The following is a 24,221-nucleotide window of genomic DNA, read 5'->3' as shown; positions in this document are numbered from 1 at the left end:
CAGGAACTACTATTGATGCTGATGCTGATGCTACTGTTGTTGCCGCTGTTGTTGCTGGTCATGGTGTTGCATAAGCAGTTGCTACTGCTACTATTGTTGATGGTGTGCCGCTGATGATTTCCCCTCCTCCATCTCTCCCTTTAGAAAATAGGGGATTCGGGCTCTATGTGGCAATGCTAGAGAAGAGCCATTCGTGAAATCGATAGCGCAACATGAAAGGAGGTGGTTGGAGGAGGTGAGTCGATTTGCCGATTGATTGAACCGGAAGTGATTTAGGATTTTTCGTGGTGACAAGAGTAGCCAAAAGTCCAGAGAGATGAGAAAGGGGGGAAGAGGAGGAGGAGGAGGAGGAAGAAGAAGTCGATATGGGACGCGAGCGAGCGATTGCTCGATCTCATGGGCCGTTGTGCTCCAGCGATTCACCCCACAAACTATTTGGGCTGAGCCACTGCGGCATGCTGATGGACTTTGACGTGGCCCATGTGGATAAGGCCAAGTTGGCCCGCTTACATAAATATTCATGGATTTTGATAACTTTCTAATTGAACTAAAATTGATTGTTGTATCGAGCGATGATCCTCGTCCTATTATGGTTGTTAAGTTTATCGGTTTTAAATAATGAAATCAAGAAAAGGAGAAATTTAAAAGTAAATTACTAGATCTAAGCCTAATTCGTTTTGAAAATTTCGCCGGAATTTGGATTGCATCTTTGCACACCAGCCGGCAAGCGCGATTTGAATGCTGTTTCTTCAGCGAGTTTAGCCGCTTTCATTTTTAAAGCAAGATACGAAAGGACTGATGCTAATATTTAGGGCTGCATATCGATGATTGTGCGGTACACGTGAAATGGTGGGTAGAGTTTGGCATAATAACCCCGTGATCGAAGTGCGGTGGGGGTTCGAAAAGCTTCACGTGCGTTCTTTGAGGAATTTTCGCAAACACCTCGAGGTTCCCAAGTAAAGAAGCAGGTACATCAGAGAGAGAGAGAGAGAGTGTGTGGAAAGCGTTCATTTATGGGAATATATTTAGAAGGCAACAATCAAAATAAATTTTCTGAAATTCAAGTGCGCCTAATTCCTGGAAGAAATCTGGGCCCTTAAAGGGTTCTTCATCACCATGGTGAACTCCTGCTTCTCCGACAGGTCCACCTCCTCGCCGGCCACCGTCCGCCACTTGAACTGCCACACCAGGTTCGCCACGAAGTACTCCAGGTGCAGCATCGCGAGCCCGGACGCAGGGCAGATCCTCCTCCCCACCCCAAACGGCATCATCTTTATCTCCTTGCTCCCCGTGATGTCGAACCCGCTGGCTTCTCCTCCGCCGCCGGAGTTCAAGAACCTCTCGGGCTTGAAGGCCATGGGTTCCTCCCAGATTTCTGCGTTCCAACCCATCTCCGCCACCATGAAGTTGATTATTGCGTCCTTGGGGATCGTGTACCCACCCAGCTCGGCGTCCTCCTTTACCGCGTGCGGCAGCACGAAGTGCGCCGGCGGGTGGCGGCGCAGCCCCTCCAGTACCACCGCCTTTAGGTAGGCCATTCTCTCTAGGTCCTCCTCCTTCACTTGTTCCGCCCCTTGTCCGACGACTGATTTGATTTCATCGTAGAGCCTCTCTTGGATTTCTGGGTACTTGACCAGATTGGCCATGATCCACTGCAGCGCTGTGGACGTTGTGTCGGTTCCGGCGCTGAGGAACTCCCAGCACAGACTTATGATCTGGTCCTCCTCCAGCTTCCTCTGCTCCGGTAGCTCCAGGTCCAGGAGCGTGTCCACGTATGGCACGATCCAATCGCCGTTGCCGTCGTTCCTGTTCTCCTTGGCTTTGCTCAGCTGCTCTTGCTTGGCCTTGAGTCGAGCTCTGATGAGCGGGATAAGGACGCGTTTACGACACTCGCGGAGCTCATAAAGCTCCTTCCATCGCTTCCGGAGGACGAGCTTGCTCAGCCACGGCCAGAAATTGAGGACGTTGAAGCGCTGTTGATTCAGCAGCGCCCGTCGCGAAACCTCCTTGATCTGCTTAATCTGCTCTTCCTCGAGCCAGTCTCCGAAGCACATGAGGACCAGCAAGCAGAACATGGCGTACTGGAAGTGTTCGATGACGCGGACTACGCCGCCAGGTTGTGACTTGAGCTCCGCTCCGAGCATATTTAGGACCCGCGTGCGGGCGCGGGAGTAGGAGCGGAGGCGGGAGGGATGGAGGATCTCCGCCGTGAGGTTCCGGCGGAGGAGGCGCCAGGTGGGGCCGGCGGAGGAGGTGATGATGCTTTTCTGGTTGGAGGAGAGAAGGCGCACGGTGGTGGAGGGCGGCGGGCGGTCGGCGAAGACGGCGCCGCGGTGGATGAGGGCCTCATGGGCGAGGGTCGGGGAGGCGACGAAGACGGCGGGTTGGGAGCCTATGTGGAGGGTGACCATCGGGCCGTAGCGGGTGTGGAGGGAGCGGAGGACGGGCTCGAGCTCTGAGAGGGACTTGCGGAGCCATAGGAAGTTGCCGACGATCGGGAAGGTAAGGGGGCCCGGCGGGAGGCTCTTCTTGTTGGGGGCGGAGGAGAGGAGGTTGAGGGTGGCTCTGAGGAGGGCGGCGACGAAGAGGGTGACGAGGATGAGGAACCAGACTTCCATTTTTGCCGGATTGACTGTGACTACTTGAGGAAGACCAAGTTAAGGATTTGCAGAGATATAAGATCGGATACGAGGTTGACGACGTCGCGGAAAGAAAACGTAATGGCTGACGTCCACAAAGTAGCTGTTGAATTGATATAGCTTTCCTTACGATAGTCAGAGCACGTTCGTGGACCTGGCTGAATAAAATAAGGTAAAATAAACAAATTCAACATCACACGCTCGAGAATATTCAAATGATGCTAGAAGAAGCGGCCCGGACTTGAACGACGAAAGATCGGAAAGTGTGAAGACAATGGTTCGGTTAGGAACCTGAAGTGGGCCAAGCCGCCGCCGATCTGAGGGCCGCCCCGCCGCCTGCATCTGGGAACGAGTCCTGTTTACTGAAGTAAGCGGGAAAGAAGGCACCGATACGACGTTGATGAAATTGGGCGGAGGATCTCGAACCTCCATAGCTTCCATTATGAAGGAGAGAACGTAAGAAGCGGGGGGGGGGCAGCCCGCTAGAGCTTAAGTCGATCGCTGAATGATCTTATCTTACGCTTACATGGAGTGTAAGACCAGCCAATATTTTCTCCTTTTTACTTGCGTTGGTTTCTGACTATTCTTTTACGAGAATTGATGTGATGGTGGCGGTCATCTTGGTTCCCCAGGTTGACCCAACTCCATGCGTAAAGCACAGAAGAAAATTCCAAAAACGAAGCATCAAGTACTATTTGAAACGTTACATCAGAATTGAACTTCTAATAGTCTGTATGGCAATTTAATAAGAAATTGTAAGTTCTCTTCGATTGATTGAATCGAAAGTGATTTAAAGTTTTTTTACTCTGGCGGAGTAACTGAAACTCCGTAGAGATGAGAGAGAGAGGGGAAGTGAAAGAAGAAGAAATCGCCGTGGGATGCGAGCGAGCGATCGATCTCACGAGCCGCCATGCTCTTGTAATTCCCTTGGAAATTCTCTAGTTCAGGCCATTATAGTGTGCTGATGGGCTTCTACGGTTTGGGTTGAAACGCATATTCTTCAGGTGCGCTTAGTTCAGTTTTCTTAATGGATTTTCAATCTTGAAAGCCTCTTCAGGAAATGCTGAGCAGTTTAGGAAGTTTTTCATGAGGCTTTTGGCCAAATCTAAAGTTTCTTTATTAAGAGCTTTTACCAAACATAATTTGAATTCCTTCAAAGGGTTTTGGTTTTCAATATTTACATTACACCTAAACCCCATATGCAAAGCTGAACCAAATGTACTTAGGAGTACAAAAATCGGTTGTTATATTGAGCGATAATCCTCGTGCTATTACTGTTAAGTTTGTTGGTTTTAAACAATGAAATCAAAGAAAGGGAGAAAGTTAAAGATAAAGTACTAGATCTAAGCCTAATTCTTTTGAAAATTTTGCTAGCATTTGGATTGCATCTTTGTGCACCAGCTGGCAAGTGCAATTTGAGTGTTACTTGATAACTCTATAAAAATAGAGTTATTTTACTTATTTTAGGCAACACATAATGCAATATCTATAAGAAAGTGTTTGGATTTCCTTGTGATTATTTGAGTTTTCCTTATTTATGTAGAATAATGAGATATGAAGAAGATGAGAAAAAAATGACAAAAATGAGAAATTCAAATTAGAAAGCATTGGAAAATGGATATCAAATTAGAGAATCTTTAATTTTGTTTCCTAATTTTATCTATAGGCATTGAAAGATAGATATCAAATAAAAAATTCTCTTATTTACTTGATAATTTTATACGAAAAATAAGCAATTGCTTGCAGATAAGAGTCCTGGATGTATCCCGTAAATAGGAGGATATTGAAAACCCAGGGGACAATGAAGTTTTTATTATGAGAGTTTATCAAGTGTTTTGAAGAGAAGATAAAAGTAATGATATAATTCTTGTTCTTTAATTCAAGATACTGAGTTTGATTTAAATTTTTATTTATTCTTCTACTATGTCCTAATTTTCTTTTGTTAGTGCTACGGTGTAGCCTAACCATGATGATATAAATTTCATGATTTTAATGTGTACAAGTAGTTTCATTCATGTGAATTATACATTATTGTGTTTAATGCTTTTAAGTGACTAGACATGACTTGAATGATTTGATGTACATTTTTGAGAAAATATATAATTGCTCATTATAATATATAACCATGAATTAAACGTGGATAGAGATATACTACGTTATTTTTATGCCTTTTGGTGATAAGGCAATTCAAAAGACTCATTACAAGTCAGGAATATTCATAAATTTTAATACACTTATGTTTATTTAAATTCACATAAATTTAGAGTGGATTAATAAATTGAGTAGGTTTGCTATACCTAGAGATATGATAGTACATAGATTAAGAAATTACGTTATCACATGTTTGATATTGTTTTGGTACTCGCAACAATATGAAATTCATGTCTAGTGGTTATGGTGAAATCGGATGCTCTAACATATTTATCTGATTGATTTACTGCAATTAGTCTCCAAATTTTTCTTTTAAGATTTTTAATTTTAATTTATTCTTAATTCTATTTTGATCTGCTAGAATTTTTTTAGAATTAATCTATTATTAGCATTTAATTAGTTTATTAATCATCAATCTCTGTGGGATGATACTTTTTCTCATCATTGTATTACTTGTTCGACACGTTCACTTGCGTTTAGAATTTTTCAAACAAGTTTTGGTGCCGTTGCCAGGAATTGTTCGTTTAATATTAATTAATATTGATATCGGATAATTCTAAGTTTAATCTAGCTTGCATTTTTTCTTTCAAGGTGTACATCGATTTATGACATGTAGCCAACAAGCGAAACTTGCTGAATTTGATCTAGAAATCGAATGTATATTTAAAAGGCGACTAAGAGAACAGGGAAATTATGCTAATAAGATGGCAGGTGGTGAGAATGAAAATCCACTTAGGCTCTTGAGAGATTATGCTGTGCTGACAGTTCAAGGACCACATCAAGCATCAAGAGACTTGCAATTCAAGCAAACAACTTTGAAATCAAGTTATCACTCATTCAGATATTTCAACAATTAGTGCAATTTAGTGGACTATTGGCATTAACATTTTTGAATTTTGACATGTAGTCTACAAGTGAAGAAAGATTATTGCAACTGAATGAATTGAAAGAATTTCACAATGAGGCTTATGAAAATTCTAAGTTGTACAAGAAGCGTATAAAAAGACGGCATGACAAGCACCTATTCATAAGAGAGTTCAAAATTGATCAATAAGTTTTACTTTATAACTCTATTCTTAAAAATTTTCAAGAAAGTTACGATCTCGACGGTTTGGTCCTTTCACAGTTACATAGGTATTCCCATATAGAGCAGTTGAAGTTGCGCATGATAGAGAGGGCACATTCAAGGTGAATGGTCAACGTTTGAAGCCTACTTTGAAGGTGGTTACAAAAAGTAAAACACCACTATTGAATTTCATTCTCTAAAGTAGTGACATTTTGAGATAGTTTGGTTGAAAACTATAAAGCGTGCGCTTTTTGAGAGGCAATTTAAGCATTTTAATTATGTTTTTTCATTTATTTTTAAGTTTACTTTTCGCAAAAAAAGAAAAAAGAAAAACAAAAGGAACAAATTAATTTTTCTCTGTTTATCCAAGTTAATTTTTCTTTCTTGAAGGACCACGTTCCAAGAGTTTAGTCATCAAGGCCATTCATGGACACATCCTGCAACTAGGGAGTTTTCTTGTTCCTATTTTTCTCTTTTGCATTGAGGACGATGCTTCATTCAAGTTTAGGGAAGAGACAAAATTCTTACTAAATTTGATTTTTTTTTTCATTATTGCATTTCTTGTTGTGAATTTTTGTGATTCTTAGGAAAATTTAAATTTTGTTTGAACTTGCAATTGATGGGTGAGTTAATTTTAATTTTGATTATGTCGATCCACTTATTGAGCACTAAAAGTCCTTAATTTTTGCATTGTGTGTAAATCTAGAGAATATTCGTATGAAGTATATGATTTTCTTAGATCGCACCCAAATCTAAGAATTTGTTTGATTTTCTTTTGAGGCAAAATCTTTAGTTACATCTAACTGAGAAAATGATTTAGGTAATTTTTGGATCGATTGAGCCTTTCAAGCCAACCATGTTTATTCATCTCTAGTCACCCTGTTGAGCCTTAATTATTATCCAATTTTTTTATTGACACCCACATTTTTTTTAACCTAGCTTTTATCTAATTATATAATTGTCCCATGCCCCGTGAACATGTTGATTTTTTTGAATAAAAATTTATTTGAGCCTAAAACAATTAAGGAGGAAGGATGGAGCATGAAAAAAGAAAAAAAATTGATTGGGATGGTTGTTTGGGGTGTAGCATAAAAATAAATTGCTTTTATGGTTCTCTATCCAACTTTCAATTGAGTGAGCCTTTTGGACACTCAATGGGTTGTGAATTTTCATATTATATCATGAGGGACTTTGGAAGGAACTCCACTATAAAACAATGATAGGAAAAAAAACAAGCAATGAAAAAAAGAAGAAAAAAAGGAATGACGATATGTGATCGTAGAAAAATAATCTTGAAGGAATGAAATTGGGGATATGGACAATGACATTGGATCTAATTAGATTCTAGAAATCAATGCGTTGATGAGTGATTTGAGCTTAGAATTACCATTATCTCACTTTTAGTCCAGCCTTACATTACAAACCAATAAAAGTTTTCTTGATTTTTTAATTAAATGAATAACTTACATTAGTGGAGGGAGGAATGAAAAGCAAACTTTTGAGATTTGATCGTAACTATAGAGAATATTCGAGAGGTTTCATACCAATGTGAATTTATTTGGATTGTATATGATTTGAAAAGGTGAGGACTCTCGTGCACACACACACTTGGATCACACAGTTAGAATTGGTCTTAATTTATAAATTAATTTCAATGTTTGGATGAAATTTGTATTTTTCTTTGAATTGTGAATTTGAGAAATTATGGAAAGATGTTATGGAGGAGGTTGTTGACTTGAGCATGCGTTATATCTTGCTTTTACTCAAGGATTAGCAAAATGGTAAGTTTAGGGGTTTGATGACTTTATAAAAATAGAGTTATTTTACCTATTTTAGGTAACAAATAATGCAATATCTATGAGAAAATATTTGGATTTCCTTCTAATTATTTGATTTTTTTCTTGTTTATGCATAATAATAAGATATAGAGAAGATAAGGAAAAAATGACAAAAATCAAGAATTCAAATTAAAAAGTACTGGAAGATGGATATCAATTCCTTGATTTTGTTTCCTAATTTTATCTACAAGCGTTGGAAGATAGATATTAAGTCAACGATCCTTTAATTTACTTCCTAATTTTATGCCAAAAATAAACAATTGCTTGAAGATAAGGGTCTTGAATGTATCATATAAATAGGAGAATATTGAGAGCCCGGGGGACAACGAGGCTTTTATTTTTAGATCGTTTTTTCATTGTTCTGATAGCTTTTCAAGTGTTTTGAAGAGAAAACAAAAGTGATAATAGAATTATTGTTCTTTGATTCAAGATGCCGAGTCTGATTTATATTTTTATTTCTTCTTCTACTATGTTCTAATTTTCTTTTGTTAGGGCTATGATGTAGTCTAGCCATGATAATGTGAATTTCATTATTTTTATGCATCCAAGTAATTTCATGCATGCGAGTTATATATTATTGTGTTTAATGCTTTTTAAGTGAATGATCTGATATGTATGTTTGAGATTGGAAGTGATAATATGCAATTGCTTATTATAATGTATAAGCATGAATTAAATGTGGATATAGATATATCGTGTTATTTGTATAGCTTTTAGTGATAAAGTAATTCGAAAGACTAATTGTAAGTAGGGAATATTCATAGATTTTAATGCACTTATATTTATTTAAATTCGAATAGAGATATAGTGGATTAATAAACTGAGTAGGTTTGCTAAACCTAGAGATATGATAATAAACAAATTAGGAAATTCCATTGTCACATATTTGATATCATTCTTGTACACACAACAATCTAAAATTCATATCTAGTGGTTATGGTGAAATCGGATGCTTTAACATTTGAGTTACTGCAATTAGTTTCCAAATTTTGCTAGTAAGATTTTTAGTTTTAATTTATTCTCAATTCTATTTTGATTTGTTAGATAAATTTTAGAATTAATCTATTTTTTGTATTTAATTAGTTTATTAATCATAATCTCTTTGGGACGATACTTTTTCTTATCATTATATTACTTATTCGACATGTTCCCTTGCATTTAGAATTTTATTAGCACTATTTCTTCTGCAAGGTTAGCCAATTTCATTTTGAATGCAAGATGTGAAAGGATCAATGCTAATATTTAGGGATGCATATTGATGATGGTAGAGAGGGATTGTCACTGTGGTACTTGTGAAATGGCAGGTTATGAAGCACCGATACTTTTCGGGAGTTTTCGTGTCATGTTAGACATTATGACATTTTAATAGGTGTTCTACACTTTCTGACACTTTTTGAATACGTGTAAAAAAAACCGATACCCAGTTAACTTTCCTAATAATCTTTGACAATCGAGTTTAGAATTTGGACATGCAAACTCGAAATTTCGACATTAATTCCAATATGCATATGGTCAATTTTAAAAATTTTCAATAAATGATGGGTCAAAATGCGAATATGTAAAATAATAAAAATAATAAATAGGAAAAGAAAAATACTTAGTCTTTTCTTTTCTTCCGACTCTCGCTTTTTGTGATATACAATTCACTTCTTAGGTTTTTTCTCTTCTCTTTAGACATGCTCTAACATGTGAGTCTAGAGTATTGATTGTTTGTTTGTTTTTTTTTTCCTTCAAGTTTTATAGATTATTTGAATGGAATTGAATATATAAAATTTAAATAATGAATGATATTAACAAATGATGAATTAATATTTTTAGTATAAATTCATTATAATTTCTTTTATTATTATTTATTTATGAATTTTAATCAAATTAATTTAATTAAAATAATCAAGAGAATGATAATTTATCATGTATATATAAAAATATATATTTAATATACAACGTATTCCAATGTGTCGGAACTCTATATTTTTTGATAAATAATATGTCGGTGTGTTGTTACGTATCAAGTATTTGCGTCTTGCGTGTCAGTGTTGGTGTTACTTATATGGTGGGTAGTGTTAGGCATTATAGCATCGTAATGGAAGTGCAGTGTTGGTTTGAAAAGCTTCACGTGTGTTCTTTGAGGAATTTTCGCAAACCTCTTGAGGGTTCCCAAGTAAACAAGCAGGTACATCAGAGAGAGTATGTGTGGGTAAGCGTTCATTTATGGGAATTTATTTAGAACGCAACAATCGACATGGGAATTTACTTAGAAGGCAATAATCGACATAAATTTTGCGAAATTCAGGTGCCCCTAACTCCTGGAAGAAATCTGGGCCCTTAAAGAGTTCTTCATCACTATGGTGAACTCCTGCTTCTCCGAGAGGTCCGCCTCCTCGCCGGACACCGTTCGCCACTTGAACTGCCACACAAGGTTCGCCACGAAGTACTCCAGGTGCAGCATTGCAAGACCGTACCCGGGACAGATCCTCCTCCCCACCCCAAACGGCATCATCTTTATCTCCCTGCTCCCCGTGATGTCGAACCCGCTGGCTTCTCCTCCGTCGGCGGCGCCGCCAGACATCATGAACCTCTCGGGCTTGAACTCCATCGGGTCCTCCCAGACTTCCGGGTCCCAACCCATCTCCGCTACCATGAAGTTGATGGTCGCGTCCCTGGGGATCGCGTAGCCGCCCAACTCCGCGTCCTCCTTCACTGCGTGTGGCAGCACGAAATGCCCCGGGGGGTGCCGGCGCAGCCCCTCCAATACCACTGCTTTCAGGTAGCCCATCCTCTGTAGGTCCTCCTCCTCCACTTGTTCCGCCCCTTCTCCCACAACTGATTTGATTTCATCGTAGAGCTTCTCTTGGATTTCTGGGTGCTTGACCAGGTTGGCCATGATCCACTGCAGCGCCGTGGACGTGTTGTCGGTGCCGGCGTTGAGAAACTCCCAAGAGAGGCCCACGATCTCGGCCTCCACCAGCTTCCTCTTCTCTTCTGGCAGCTCTAGGTCCAGGAGCGTGTCCACGTATGGCACGATCCAATCACTGTCGCCGTCATTTCCGTCCTCTCTGGCTTTGCTCAGTTGCTCTTGCTTGGCCTTGAGTCTAGCTCCGATGAGTGGGATGAGAATGCATTTCCGGCACTCGCAGAGTTCAGAAAACTCCTTCCACCGCTTCCGGAGGACCAGCATGCTCAGCCATGGCAAAAAATTGAGCACGTAGAAGCGTCGTTGACCCAGCAGCATCCGTCGCTGAACCTCCTCGATCTGCTTAATCTGCTTCTCCTCGAGCCCGTCTCCGAAGCACATGAGGACCAACAAGCAGAACATGGCGTACCGGAAGTGGTTGATGACGCGGACGACGCCGCCAGGCTGGGACTTGAGCTCTGCCCCGAGCTTTTTGAGGACCCGCGCACGGGCGTGGGAATAGGAGCGGAGGCGGGAGGGATGGAGGATCTCCACTGTGAGGTTCCGGCGGAGGAGGCGCCAGGTGGGGCCGTAGGAGGAGGTGTTGATGTTGTGCTGGTTGGAGGAGAGGAGGCGGATGGTGGTGGAGGGCGGTGGGCGGTCGGCGAAGATGGCGCCGCGGTGGATGAGGGCCTCGTGGGCGAGGGCTGGGGAGGCGACGAAGACGGTGGGTCGAGAGCCCACATGGAGGGTGACCATCGGGCCGTAGCGTGCGTGGAGGGAGCGGAGGACAGGCTCGAGCTCTGAGAGGGACTTGAGGAGCCATAGGAAGTTGCCAACGACCGGGAAGGTGAGGGGTCCGGCGGGAGGCTCTTCTTGTTGGGGGCGGAGGAGAGGAGGTTGAGGGTGGCTCTGAGGAGGGCGGCGACGGAGAGGGTGACGAGGATGAGGAACCAGACTTCCATCTCTTGCCGGATTGACCTTGAGTTTTTGACGTAAGACCATGTTAAGGATTTGCGGAGATATAAGACCAGAGACGAGGTTGACGACTTAGCTTAGTTATTCTTGTGCGAGAATTGATGCGATAAATGCCGTTTTCTCGGTTCCTCAGCCCGACCCAACTCCATACCAAAAGTATAGACGAAAACTACAGAACGAAACAGTCAATACTATTTGAAATGTTTGCATCATACCTGGACTTTAAAATAGTCTGTACAGCGATTTAATAAGAAATTATAAGTTCTCAACAATGAAAGCTTGGAATAGAGCGGAATTGAAATCACGAGATACCCACTAACCTCCAAACCATGGAATCATTAGATACCAAAATGACTAGGAAAATGAATCGGATATGGAGACATGGCTGAAATTAAATAACGACCTCATACTTATCGACCAAGAAGTTACACGTTTTGTCTCCGCAAAAGTTTATCGACTGTTGTTATAGTTTGCTATTGTTATTGATGTTGTTGAAGCTTAGGAAGCACCGACACTTTCTAAGAAGTTTCATGTTCTGTTGGATTATGTTGGACACTCCGATACGTGTTTGACACTTTTAGACACTCTTCCATATTTAATTGTGGTAAACTCTTCCGACACTTTTTGACACTTGAGTCTAGAAATCAAATACATAATTTCAATATATATGGGATCAATTTTAAAATTTTTCAATAAATAATGGATCAAAAAGTAAATATGTAAAAAAATAATAATAAAATAATAATAAGAGAAAAAAGAAACTCTCACTTCTCATAACACATAATTCACTTCCCAAGTTTGTTTTCTCTTTTCTTCCAACAAGCTCTAACACACAAGTCTAGAATATGGATTGTTTTTTTTTTTTTTTTTTTTTTAGTTTTATGGATTATTGGAATGTAATTAAATTTGTTAAATTGAAACAATGAATAATATTAATAATTGGTAGATTAATGTTTATTCATTATAAGCTTCTTCATTATTTATTTATTTATTTATGAATTCGAACAAATTAATATAATTGAAATAATAATAAAAATGATAATCTATCATTTATGTATAAAAATATACATTTAATATATAATGTGTCCCAAGATGTTAGAACTCTTTATTTTTTTAGGAATAACGTGTTGGCGTGTCATGTTATATCATGTCACGTGTCGTATGTCGGTGTCGGTGTTACTTTGGTTAAAGCGGCAATTGTTGTTGGTGGTGGTGAGTCAACGACTTAGCCTCCTCCATATCTCTCTCTCGAAAAATGGGGTTTCGGACCCTATTCAGCTACTCTAGAATGAGCCATTTGTGAAATCTAGTAGTGCCACATGGAAGGGAATGGTGGAGGAGATGATTGATTCGCTAAATGATAGAGCTGGAGGCCATTAGGGTTTTTAGCAACAGCAAAGTACTTGAAAGTAGGGATGAGTAAAAAGAATTGCCCGAGCCGGGAACCACCTAGATTAGACCAGACCGATGGTGTGGTAAATATGTAAAAATACTTAATTCAAACTAAAATCTTCATGGAATGAGAAAATACCTCAATTTAAAGCCTTTTTTTTAGTATTATTACAAGAGCCACGACCTTCTCTCTCTCTCTCTCTCACACACACACCACCGCCTAGAGACAAGGCCCTCCGAGCCTCCAAGAGTCCCATATCGAGCAAATATGCAAAGAGCAAATTGTTTATAATACCCAAGTCAGGCACTAGATTTAGATATGTTGTTCATGGCCTTCTTGGCGAAGATTGAGCATGACATATATGAAGTGTGATCAATGCCCACACAAGTGGAGTTTGATTTTCTTTAGCACGTGGAAAATTTTGTTTCAAGAAATGCGTTCGGTTTCGGTTCCAGTCTCTTTTGATTCGGTCTTCAGTCCTCGGTTCCAAAAATGGAAAATTGCTCCTTGGTTCTGGGGTGGGAATTGGACTGCTTGGGAATCGATTGTCCCTACCTACAATGTTGGAGAGACGAGAAAGAGGGGAAGAAAGAAGAAAACAGCATGGGAGGTGAGCGACTGCCATGCCATGGAAGCTCTTTCGCCTAGGCCACTGTCGCATGCTGATGGGCCTCCATGAAGTAGGCCAAGGCCCATGCTTTGAACACAAGGCGGGCCTCCGTCTTCACTCGTCTTGTGTTCCCCAATCATTCCAAAAATTCGCTAAGGTCACAAGTATGGCCAATTTCAAATTTCAAATGCGACCCTGCTGCTGGGACGTGTGAGAGAAGCAAAACTATCAAGAGCTACTGATTTAGAATTTCAATTGCGAACCATTCGAGAATGGGATGCATCTCTTGAAACCGAATGTTTCGAATTGGCCGGTTCAAACGGCTTCCGATCCAGCTTTTGGTACGGCTTTTGCGCTGTTCTTTTTTGTTCAATCTGATTTTGGTCGATTCAACTTAGTTCACATACAGTTCAACGTTCTGATTTGATTATCGATGCAGACCATAAAAACATCGCCAATACTACAGTCCACACTGGAACCCTAGCATGAAGGATTATGTGTTCTCAAGGTAAACATGGATTATTATGAATGCATTTGAATGCAGCAAAAAATGTGTAGATTACTCAAATTCATCTTATGAGCAACTTATCTCATTACTCAACAGCTTAAGCGAAATTTGACTAGATGCTCAACCTACACAAATAAGTACAAAATAAAAAATCATTTAATTCAAATCAGTATCAGCTCGCTAGCCCAAGTATAAAATTCAAAAACTTTCAAACAAGGCAACTAATGTCATTCAAAACGTTACGCTAAAATTGAATCTAAAATTATCTAAGAAGAAATTCTACAACAAATATATTGTCACCTAAGCAATTATACCAGATTGCAAGTTTGCTTTGACGAGATGGCCAGAAATGGAGTAACACCAACGTCATAAGATATCCCAACCTCTGATCCGTGGAATTACAATATGTTATCAAAACAATTGGAGAGATTAACGGGACATGGAAACATGATTGTCTGGCTGAGTGAAAAAAAGTCTTCATAATCACCACAATAAAAGATGAATATAATGGGGGAAGACAACGTGAAGGTATTGTTTTTCCAAAGCCCAATCCTTAATTTTCCGTGGAATGTTGGCGGCACGCTAGCCTGCCATTATTGCTATTTCTTTTGTACAGGTCAACTAATTTCATTTTATATGCGGTACCGTGAAAGGGCGAAATCAATGCTTGGCATAACATTATAATCGCAGGGTACGTTTGGTTATCCGAATTCAAATTCGGATAAGACAGGATAAAGTCAAATTAAGAATCCATCAAATATCCTCCGGTTTGTAAAAAATTCTACTACATATTTGGTACAAGCTAAGGTAGACTAAAAATCCTTGAAGGTTTTGGAAAATCTCACTTGTCCAATATAAATCAAAGTAAAATATAAAACACGAAATCAGCTATACGTTTAGAATAATACTAAAGTAACGGTGCCGTCATTGCTTGAAGATGACGGTGCAATTTCAACTGCTACTTTCACTTTATGAAGAACCGGATACTGGATTTGTGTAAGTAAGAAAAAAGGGAAGGTTGCTCAACGGGTTGCACCGCAAAGGAAAATTAGAATTTTCTTTTTTTCCATCCTAACCTCACATGTTCTTTTGAGAATATTGCAAAGTTAGGAGAACATTATAAATATAATAAACTAATTCAAATCACATTTTACCACGTTAACTCTAAATTTCTCTTTAGTATGTTTCTTTAGAATATGTTTGCATTTTTCAATCTTAGAATGTGCTTGTTCGGAATAATCATTATGATGGGGGTAGCTCACTATGGTCAATCACCTAGATTTCCCTCTCCCAATTTTTTTTGTACAATTACCCCTTCTTGGCATGCTGAGATTGAAGTGAAAGTGATTATGGTCAAACTAGCTACTGCCATTGTAATTTTTATCCCAAGCAAGCATTTTTCAAATTGAAAAATATAAACATATTCTAAAGAAGTTCACTAAAGGGAAACTTAGATTTAACGTTGTAGAATGGGATTTGATTTAGTTTGCTATATTTCTAATGTTTCCATTGCTTTGTAACTCTCTTGTTATTTATAGCAATTAAGCGCTAAATTTTATAAAATGGGAAAGAAAGATTTATACCTGACAATAAAAGATCCCATGGAGAAAATTGTGCTGGAGATCACGAGAACATAAGAGGTGAGGATGAAAGAAAAAAGGAAAAATTTCTAATTCTCCTTTCCCGTGCAACCTATTGAACAATTTTCATTTTTTTTTTCATATTTAAACAAATCTAGTAGCCGTTCCTCTTGAAGTAAAAGTAAAGGTTGAAATTGCACCATCATCTTCAAGTAATAACAACACCGTTATTCTAGCATTGCTCATATGTTTAACAGGGGCAGAAATACAGCCCAAGTGCCAAAACTTGACACAAGGGGACATTTAAGTGCTAAAATTTTGAAAATGTATACTTGAGTGTCACTTTCTTTGAAAAGTGGGAGACTTAAAATGCCACATTCGGCGAACCTTGCTGGAAATCCTACGTGGCAATATTTTATTATTTTTACTTGCCTACGTGAATCGCTAGAGAGCGACTTGGCTCAAACTCACCCGAAACGATGTCGTTTGCAAAATAAAAATTAAACTACCAGCTAAAATATTCTTAAAAATAAAAATGTGTGAATAATTAATATAAAAATTAATTAAATTAAATTTATTTAAAATATTCTAAAAATTTTAAAAAATTAAAATTTAAAAAATTTAAAAAAAAGGGGACAAGGGCCGAAGGAGGCGGCTAAGGGTTGAGCCATCGCCGTTGTCGCCGGGAAGGGTTGGCGACGAGGGGGAGGGTTGGGTGGGGTGGCCGGTCCCCTGGGCGACCGGCGACGAGGGCCATGAGCCCTTGTCGAATGCTGGCGAGGCCACGACCCTCGCCCTAGATCTAGGCGAGGCCCAAGCCCTTGCCGCCTCCCCACCGTTGCCGGCTTCTTGGCGGTGGCGGGAGGCAATGGCGGCGAGGGCTTAGCCCTTAGCCGCCTCCTTCGCCCCCTTTTAATTTTTAATTTTTAAATTTAAATTTTAAAATTTAAAATTTTTAGAATATTTTAAATAAATTTAAGTTTAAATTTAATTTATTTAATTTTTATATTAATTATTTACATAGCAAACACAAAATGACGTCGTTTTTGCATTTTCTCGCCACGTCAGCGTGCAAAATGATGCCGTTTTGCACTCACATTGCCGGAAAATTGTCACGTTAGCAATTTGGCCGAATCTGATCCATTTTACTATAATTTTGGCACTTAAGTGTACATTTCCAAAGTTTTGGCACTTAAGTATCTCTATGCCAAGTTTTGGTATTCCAGGTGTCCCAACCTCCGGAGAAGGAAAAATGCTAATCGATGTTGTTTAGTTAGTTGAAAATAGCTAATCGACCAAAACTTCATTGGTCAACGAAAACACCCGTAATTAGGAAAATTAATTCATACTTATGATTAGGGAAACTCATCATTAGTATTCAACCAACCAAACAAAATTGATTATATTTAAAAAAAAATAAATTTCGCTGAAAATATTTCGCTTTATCATGTAATTTTTATTTTATTTTTTTATTTTGAGAAGGCAACACTCCACCAAAGTTTTTCCGAAATTCAGGTGGCCAAATTCCGGGGACAAATCTGAGCCCTCAAAGGGTCCTTCATCACCACGGTGAACTCCTGCTTCTCCGACAGGTCCACCTCCTCCGCCATTGGAACAACCACACCATGTTTGCCACGAAGTACTCCAGGTGCAGCATCGCAAGCCCGCACCCGGGACACATCCTCCTCCCGACCCCAAACGGCATCATCTTTATCTCCCTGCTCCCCGTGATGTCAAACCCGCTCTGTTCTCCGCCACTATAATTCATGAACCTCTCGGGCTTAAAAGCCATCGAATCCTTCCAGACTTCCGGGTCCAAACCTATCTCCGTCACCATGAAGTTGACGGTCCCGTCCTTGGGGATCACACACCCGCCCAGCTCTGCGTCTTCTGCCACCGCGTGCGGCAGCAAGAAGTGCCCCGGTGAGTGGCAGCACAGCCCCTCCAGTACCACCGCCTTCAGGTAGGCCATCCTCTGCAGGTCCTCCTCCTTCACTTGTTCTGCCCCTTGTCCCACGACTGATTTGATTTCATCGTAGAGGCTCTCCTGGACTTTTCGGTACTTGACCAAGTTGGCCATGATCCATTGTAGTGCCGTGGACATCGAGTCAGTGCCGGCGATGAGAAACTCCCAGCAGAGGCTCACGATCTCGTCCTCCTCTAGCTTCCTCTTCTCCTCGGGCAGCTCCAGGTCCGGGAGCGTGTCCACATACGACACAATCCAATCGCCATCGCCGTCGTTCCCGTCCTCCTTGACTTTGCTCAGTTGCTCTCGCTTGGCCTTGAGTCGAGCTTTGATAAGCGGCATGAGGACCTGTTTCCGACACTCGTAGAGCTCCTCCGGAGGACGAGCTTGCTCAGCCGCGGCCAGAAATTGAGCACGTTGAAGCGCCGTTGACCCATCAACAACTGTCGCTGAACCCCCTCGATTTGCTTAATCTGCTTCTCCTTGAGCCCATCTCCGTAGCACGTTAGGACCAGCAAGCAGAACATGGCGTACCGGAAGTGGTCGACCACGCGGACCGCGCCACCTGGCTGGGACTTGAGCTCTGCCACGAGCATATTAATTGAATGGGGGACCAAGCGATCATTGTACTACAATTATGAAAGGAAGAAATTAAAAGATAAATGCTCTTGGCCGAGACAATGCTAAGGTACTGAATTTCCAAGCCTAATCCTTAATTTTTGCAGGAATGTTGGCCATACCTTTTCACGCTAGCCTGTCATTATTGCTGTTTCTTTTCTACAAGTCAGCTAATTTCCATATTATTTGTGCGGTATCCGTGAAATGGTGAAATAAATGTTTGGCATAACATCGTTATGGCCGGGATGGGTAAAAAGGTTAACATGAATTTGTCTTGATCAGGAATGGGCATCATCGTATGTGAGTTTATACCTCTTGCACCCTTATAAATAGGCCATCATATCTGCTGGATTGGGCCATGTGGGAGCCTCGGAAGATGGAGGTGCATGTCGATGTTGGACAGGAACTGCGACATGGCGGCCGCTGGTTGCTGCTGCTTCTGCAGCCACTAGAGGAGCAGGAACTGCTACTGATGCTGATGCTACCATTGTTGCCGCTGTTGTTGTTACTGGTCATGGTGTTGCGTAAGCAGTTGCTGCTGCTGCTACTGCTGGTGGTGTGCCGCCGACGATTTCACCTCCTCCATCTCTCCCTCTAGAAAATAGGGGATTCGGGCTCTATGTGGCAGTGCTAGAGAAGAGCCATTTGTGAAATCAACAGCGCAATGCGAAACGAGGTGGCTGGAGGAGGCGGGTCGATTGGCCGATCGATTAAACCGGAAGCGATTTAGGGTTTTTCGTGGTGACAAGAGTAGCCAAAAGTCCAGAGAGATGAGAGAGGGGGGAAGAGGAGGAGGAGGAGGAAGAAGAAGTCGATATGGGATGCGAGCGACCGACCGATTGATCTCACGGGTCGTTGTGCTCCCACGATTGCCCCGGAAACTATTTGGGCCGGGCCACCACGGCATGCTTATGGGCTTTGACGTGGCCCATGTGGATAAGGCCAAGTTGGCCTGCTTACATAAATATTCACGAATTTTGAGAACTTTCTAATTGAACTAAAATTGATCGTTATATCAAGCGATGATCCTTGTCCTATTATGGCTGTTAAGTTTATCGGTTCTAAATAATGAAATCAAGAAAAGGAGAAATTTAAAAATAAAGTACTAGATCTAAGCCTAATTCGTTTTGAAAATTTCGCCGGAATTTGGATCGCATCTTTGCACACCAGCCGGCAAGCGCGATTTGAATGCCGTTTCTTCTGCGAGTTTAGCCGCTTTCATTTTTAACGCAAGATGCGAAAGGACCAATGCTAATATTTAGGGATGCATATCGATGATTGTGCGGTAGACGTGAAATGGTGGGTAGAGTTTGGCATAATAACACCGTGATCGAAGTGTGGTTGGGGTTCGGAAAGCTTCACGTGCGTTCTTTGAGAAATTTTTGCAGACATCTCGAGGGTTCCCAAGTAAAGAAGCAGGTACATCAGAGAGAGAGTGTGTGGAAAGCGTTCATTTATGGGAATATATTTAGAAGGCAACAATCGACATAAATTTTCCAAAATTCAGGTGCCCTAATTCCTGGAAGAAATCTGGGCCCTTAAAGGGTTCTTCATCACCATGGTGAACTCCTGCTTCTCCGACAGGTCCACCTCCTCGCCGGCCACCGTCCGCCACTTGAACTGCCACACCAGGTTCGCCACGAAGTACTCCAGGTGCAGCATCGCGAGCCCGGACGCAGGGCAGATCCTCCTCCCCACCCCAAACGGCATCATCTTTATCTCCCTGCTCCCCGTGATGTCGAACCCGCTGTCTTCGCCTCCGCCGCCGGAGTTCAAGAACCTCTCAGGCTTGAAGGCCATCGGGTCCTCCCAGATTTCTGGGTTCCGACCCATCTCCGCCACCATGAAGTTGATGGTTGCGTCCTTGGGGATCGCGTACCCGCCCAGCTCCGCGTCCTCCTTTACCGCGTGCGGCAGGACGAAGTGCCCCGGCGGGTGGCGGCGCAGCCCCTCCAGTACCACGGCCTTCAGGTAGGCCATCCTCTGCAGGTCCTCCTCCTTCACTTGATCCGCCCCTTGTCCCACGACTGATTTGATTTCATTGTAGAGCCTATCTTGGAGTTCTGGATACTTGACCAGGTTGGCCATGATCCATTCCAGCGCCGTGGACGTTGTGTCGGTGCCGGCGTTGAGGAACTCCCAGGAGAGGCTCACAATCTCGGCCTCCTCCAGCTTCCTCTTCTCCTCTGGCAGCTCTAGGTCCAGGAGCGTGTCCACGTACGGCACGATCCAATCGCCATCGCTTTCATTCCCGTCCTCCCTGGCTTTGCTCGGTTGCTCTTGCTTGGCCTTGAGTCGAGCTCCGATGAGTGGGATGAGAATGCGTTTCCGACACTCGTAGAGCTCATAGAACTCCTTCCACTGCTTCCGGAGAATGAGCTTGCTCAGCCGCGGCCAGAAATCGAGCGCGTTGAAGTGCCGTTGACTCACCATCACCCTTCGTGAAACCTCCTGGATCTGCTTAATCTGCTTCTCCTCGAGCCCGTCTCCGAAGCACATGAAGACCAACAAGCAGAACATGGCGTACTGGAAGTGGTCGATGACGCGGACGACGCCGCCAGGCTGGGACTTGAGCCCCGCCCCAAGTATGTTGAGGACCCGCGCCCGAGCGTGGGAATAGGAGCGGAGGCGGGAGGGATGGAGGATTTCCGCCGTGAGGTTCCGGCGGAGGAGGCGCCAGGTGGGGCCGTAGGAGGAGGTGTTGATGTTGTGCTGGTTGGAGGAGATGAGGCGGATGGTGGCGGAGGGCGGCGGGCGGTCGGCAAAGATGACGCCGCGGTGGATGAGGGCCTCGTGGGCAAGGGCTGGGGAGGCGACGAAGACGATGGGTCGGGAGCCCACGTGGAGGGTGACCATCGGGCCGTAGCGGGCATGGAGGGAGCGGAGGACGGGCTCGAGGTCCGAGAAGGACTTGCGGAGCCATAGGAAGTTGCCGACGACCGGGAAGGTAAGGGGGCCCGGCGGGAGGCTCTTCTTGTTGGGGGCGGAGAAGAGGAGGTTGAGGGTGGCTCTGAGGAGGGCAGCGACGGAGAGGGTGACGAGGATAAGGAACCAGATTTCCATCTTTTGCCGGATTGACTCTGAGTTCTTGCGGAGAAGTGGGAAGTTAGTCGGTTTCATATAAAGACCGGAGACGAGGTAGACGACTGAACGGAAAGAAAACGTAATCAGTGACGTCCATGAATAGCAGTAGACTTTATCTGATGAAATGATGTCTTCACAATATTTAAAAAAAAAAAAAAAATCATTTTCTGTGCTTATTAACTTCGATATGCTGTACTTTACCCAAAAAAAAACTTCAATATGCTGTAAGAGGGACGTGAACTCTCTTTAGGATCTTCGGAACATGTTTATGAATCTCGCTGAGTAAAATAAGAAAAAAGCTTCAACATCACACCGTCGAGAATATTCAATTGCTGCTAGAAGACGCGGCGGCCAAACTTGGACGGCAAAGGATCGGAAAGTGTGAAGACATTGGTTCGGTTAGGAACTCGAAGGGGTCCCGTTTACTGAAGTATGCGGGAACGAAGGCACCGAAACGACATTGATGAAATTGGGCGGAGGATCTCGAACCTCGATAGCTTTTCCATTATGGAGGAGAGAACGTGAGAAGCGGGTGCAGATTCTCTCGCTGTGCCTTTCCGTGCGGGCCTGCTAGAGCTTGACGCCCTCTTACTTGCGTTGGTTTCTCACAATTCTTTTACGAGAATTGATGCGATGATGGCGGTCATCTCGGTTCCCCAGCCCGACCCAACTCCATAAGAAAAGTATAGACGAAAACTACAAGACGAAGCATCTAATACTATTTAAAATGTTACATCAGAACTGAACTTTAATAGTCTGTAAAGCGATTTGATAAGAAATTTTAAGTTCTCTTCGATATGACAGTTTGGAATGGAGTCGAGTTGAAATCACGAAATCCTACTAACCTCCAACCCGTGGAATCATTATATACCAAAATGACTGGGAAAATGAATTGGATATGGAGACACGGCTGAAATGCAATCACGACCTCATACTTACGGACCAAAATATTACATGTTTTGTCTTCACAAAAGTTTATCGACTGTTGTTACAGCTTGCTATTGTTGGTGATGGTGTTCAATCGGCAGCTGTTGTTGCTGGTGATGCGTCGACGATTTAGCCTCCTCCATATCTCTCTCTAGAAAAAAGGGCTCAAACCCTATTCGGCAACTCTAGAATGAGCCATTTGTGAAATCTAGTAGTGCCACGTGGAAGGCAGAGGTGGAGGAGATGATTGATTGGCTAATTGATTGAGCGGGAGGCGATTAGAGTTTTTAGCAGTGGTAGAGTTCGTGAAAGCAGGGGTAACAAAAAAAAAAAATGCTCGGATTAGGAATTATCTGGACCAGACCAGGTTTCCAGTAGTGGCAGAGTACTTGAAAATAGGAGTGAGCAAAAACAATTGCCCGAATCTGAAATCACTCGGACCAAACATGATCGAGTGGTTTGGTCCGATTCCCAAAGACATTAGTTTGGTTCCTGTCGCGACCTCTTTTTTCTCGGCACCCGATCAGGGGCGGGCGCCTTCGGAGGCTAATGGTTTGGCTATGTCTATTTTAGCCTAGACTCTCCCAAGTCCACCAATTCGCGACTTAATGGTTCAAATTTTTAACCTGTAGGTCGATTTTAAAACAGAGTCGCCACTAATCGGTTTGGGGTGGGTCGATTAAAAACCCAAGTTTAGTATCAAGAGAAATACTTGCTTCTGCGCAACCAGAGAAATTAGGATCGAGGATTTAATTATACTAGTTAATCACTAATGTCCTTTCGGTACTTAATATTGTTTAAACCCTAAGACTTTTTGGATGCTTGAGGGATTTTCCATGCATTTTGTGGAGGGAAAAAAAATACTTTTTTGGTCTTTTTCTCATTTTTGGGACATAAAAGCATTTTTTGGATTTTTGATCTTTTCTGAAAATATAAATTATTATTATTTTTTGCTTTTTCTTAATTTTTTGGCCTTTTTGGGAAAATATGGCTATTTTTGATTTTTTGGAAAATAAATTATTATTTATTTATTATTTTTTAAAAATATTATTTTATATTATAATAATATAAAACGAACTGGGTTGGATCCTCGGGTTGGGTCCGACTCGCTTCATCCGCCCGAGACACGCGGGCCCGACTCAAGTTTTTTTTCTCCTCTCATTTTTAAAAAAAAAGACCCAAACCGTTCTTGGCCCGCTTTATAAAAAACTCCAATTCAACATCTACCCAGCCCACGCGCACAACCTGGCCTGTCTCAGGTGGAAACCCTACCCGGTTCAAACCCATGCCTGACCTGCTCTTTGACCCGGTTCACAGCCGTGGCCCGGCTCACGGAACCCTACTCGGCTGCGGCCCGAGTCCGACCCGATGACCTAGGGCCGCAACCCGAAAAATTGGGAACCCTAGGGTTCCCAATTCGCAGCGCCGAGGAGGGAAGGGCTGAGGCATCGCGGCGGCGACAGTAGCAACGAGAACCGGATGACGAGGGGGTATGATGGCGACGGCGACGTAGCGGGTCTCCTCGGTTAGGGATTAGGGCTTCGCGGAGGGGAGAATGGTGATGACGACAACCGGCAGGGGAGGCGGCCAGGGTTTCGAGCAACGGTGATGGCCAAGCAGGGCTAATACCTGTCCGTGGAGTGGGCCTGGCACGACGGCGTGGAGAATGGTGACGGCAGGGAGCGATGGTCGGGACGGGGTAGCGACAGCGGGCCCTTAAACTCCAGATCTGGTGCGGCTTAGGCGAATTGGTCACAACAACGGCGTCGGGGTGGTCGGGAGCGCTCAGCTAGGCGCAGGGATGGCATCAAGCAGTGTAGACGGTATTTGTTTTCTCCTCGAATCCGACCCTCCCTCCTCCGGCTTCTCTCGTTCAGCCCTCTCACACTCAGATCTGACCCCTCACCTTGAATCTCTCCCTTAGGCTCACCTACTCGTGGATCTGGGTTCGCTTGTCGCTGGCCTCCCTC

The 24,221-nt window shown here is 42.7% G+C and overlaps 2 protein-coding genes and 2 pseudogenes across 2 annotated transcripts; all 4 read right to left on the bottom strand.

Annotated features, from left to right (window-relative positions):
* Positions 1 to 994: 994 nt before the first annotated feature.
* Positions 995 to 3,072, bottom strand: LOC104416434 (cytochrome P450 89A2). The gene is made up of 2 exons (XM_039299337.1): positions 2,931 to 3,072; positions 995 to 2,797 (listed from the first exon to the last, which is right to left on the bottom strand). Exon 2 carries the CDS (start codon positions 2,616 to 2,618, stop codon positions 1,071 to 1,073), a length of 1,548 nt encoding a protein of 515 aa, XP_039155271.1. The 5' UTR covers positions 2,619 to 2,797; positions 2,931 to 3,072; the 3' UTR covers positions 995 to 1,070.
* Positions 3,073 to 9,993: 6,921 nt separating this feature from the next.
* LOC104456778 lies at positions 9,994 to 11,562 on the bottom strand (annotated as a pseudogene).
* A 5,605-nt stretch (positions 11,563 to 17,167) lies between these two features.
* Positions 17,168 to 18,756, bottom strand: LOC120287009 (annotated as a pseudogene).
* A 920-nt stretch (positions 18,757 to 19,676) lies between these two features.
* LOC104456777 (cytochrome P450 89A2) lies at positions 19,677 to 21,370 on the bottom strand. Its single transcript, XM_010071632.3, has one exon. The coding sequence runs from the start codon at positions 21,358 to 21,360 to the stop codon at positions 19,753 to 19,755; it is 1,608 nt and encodes a 535-aa protein (XP_010069934.2). The 5' UTR covers positions 21,361 to 21,370; the 3' UTR covers positions 19,677 to 19,752.
* Positions 21,371 to 24,221: the final 2,851 nt, after the last annotated feature.

The sequence above is a fragment of the Eucalyptus grandis genome, chromosome 8, assembly GCF_016545825.1.
Source record: "Eucalyptus grandis isolate ANBG69807.140 chromosome 8, ASM1654582v1, whole genome shotgun sequence".
In the NCBI taxonomy this organism is placed as follows: Eukaryota; Viridiplantae; Streptophyta; class Magnoliopsida; order Myrtales; family Myrtaceae; genus Eucalyptus; species Eucalyptus grandis.
Note: the sequence above shows the minus strand (reverse complement) of the source record. Positions and strands in the feature narration are given on the sequence as shown.

What these genes read in the sequence shown, in the direction of transcription:
- LOC104416434 (XM_039299337.1), bottom strand. Translation starts at nt 2,618, where the DNA reads ATGGAAGTCTGGTTCCTCATCCTCGTCACCCTCTTCGTCGCCGCCCTC.
- LOC104456777 (XM_010071632.3), bottom strand. Translation starts at nt 21,360, where the DNA reads ATGAAACCGACTAACTTCCCACTTCTCCGCAAGAACTCAGAGTCAATC.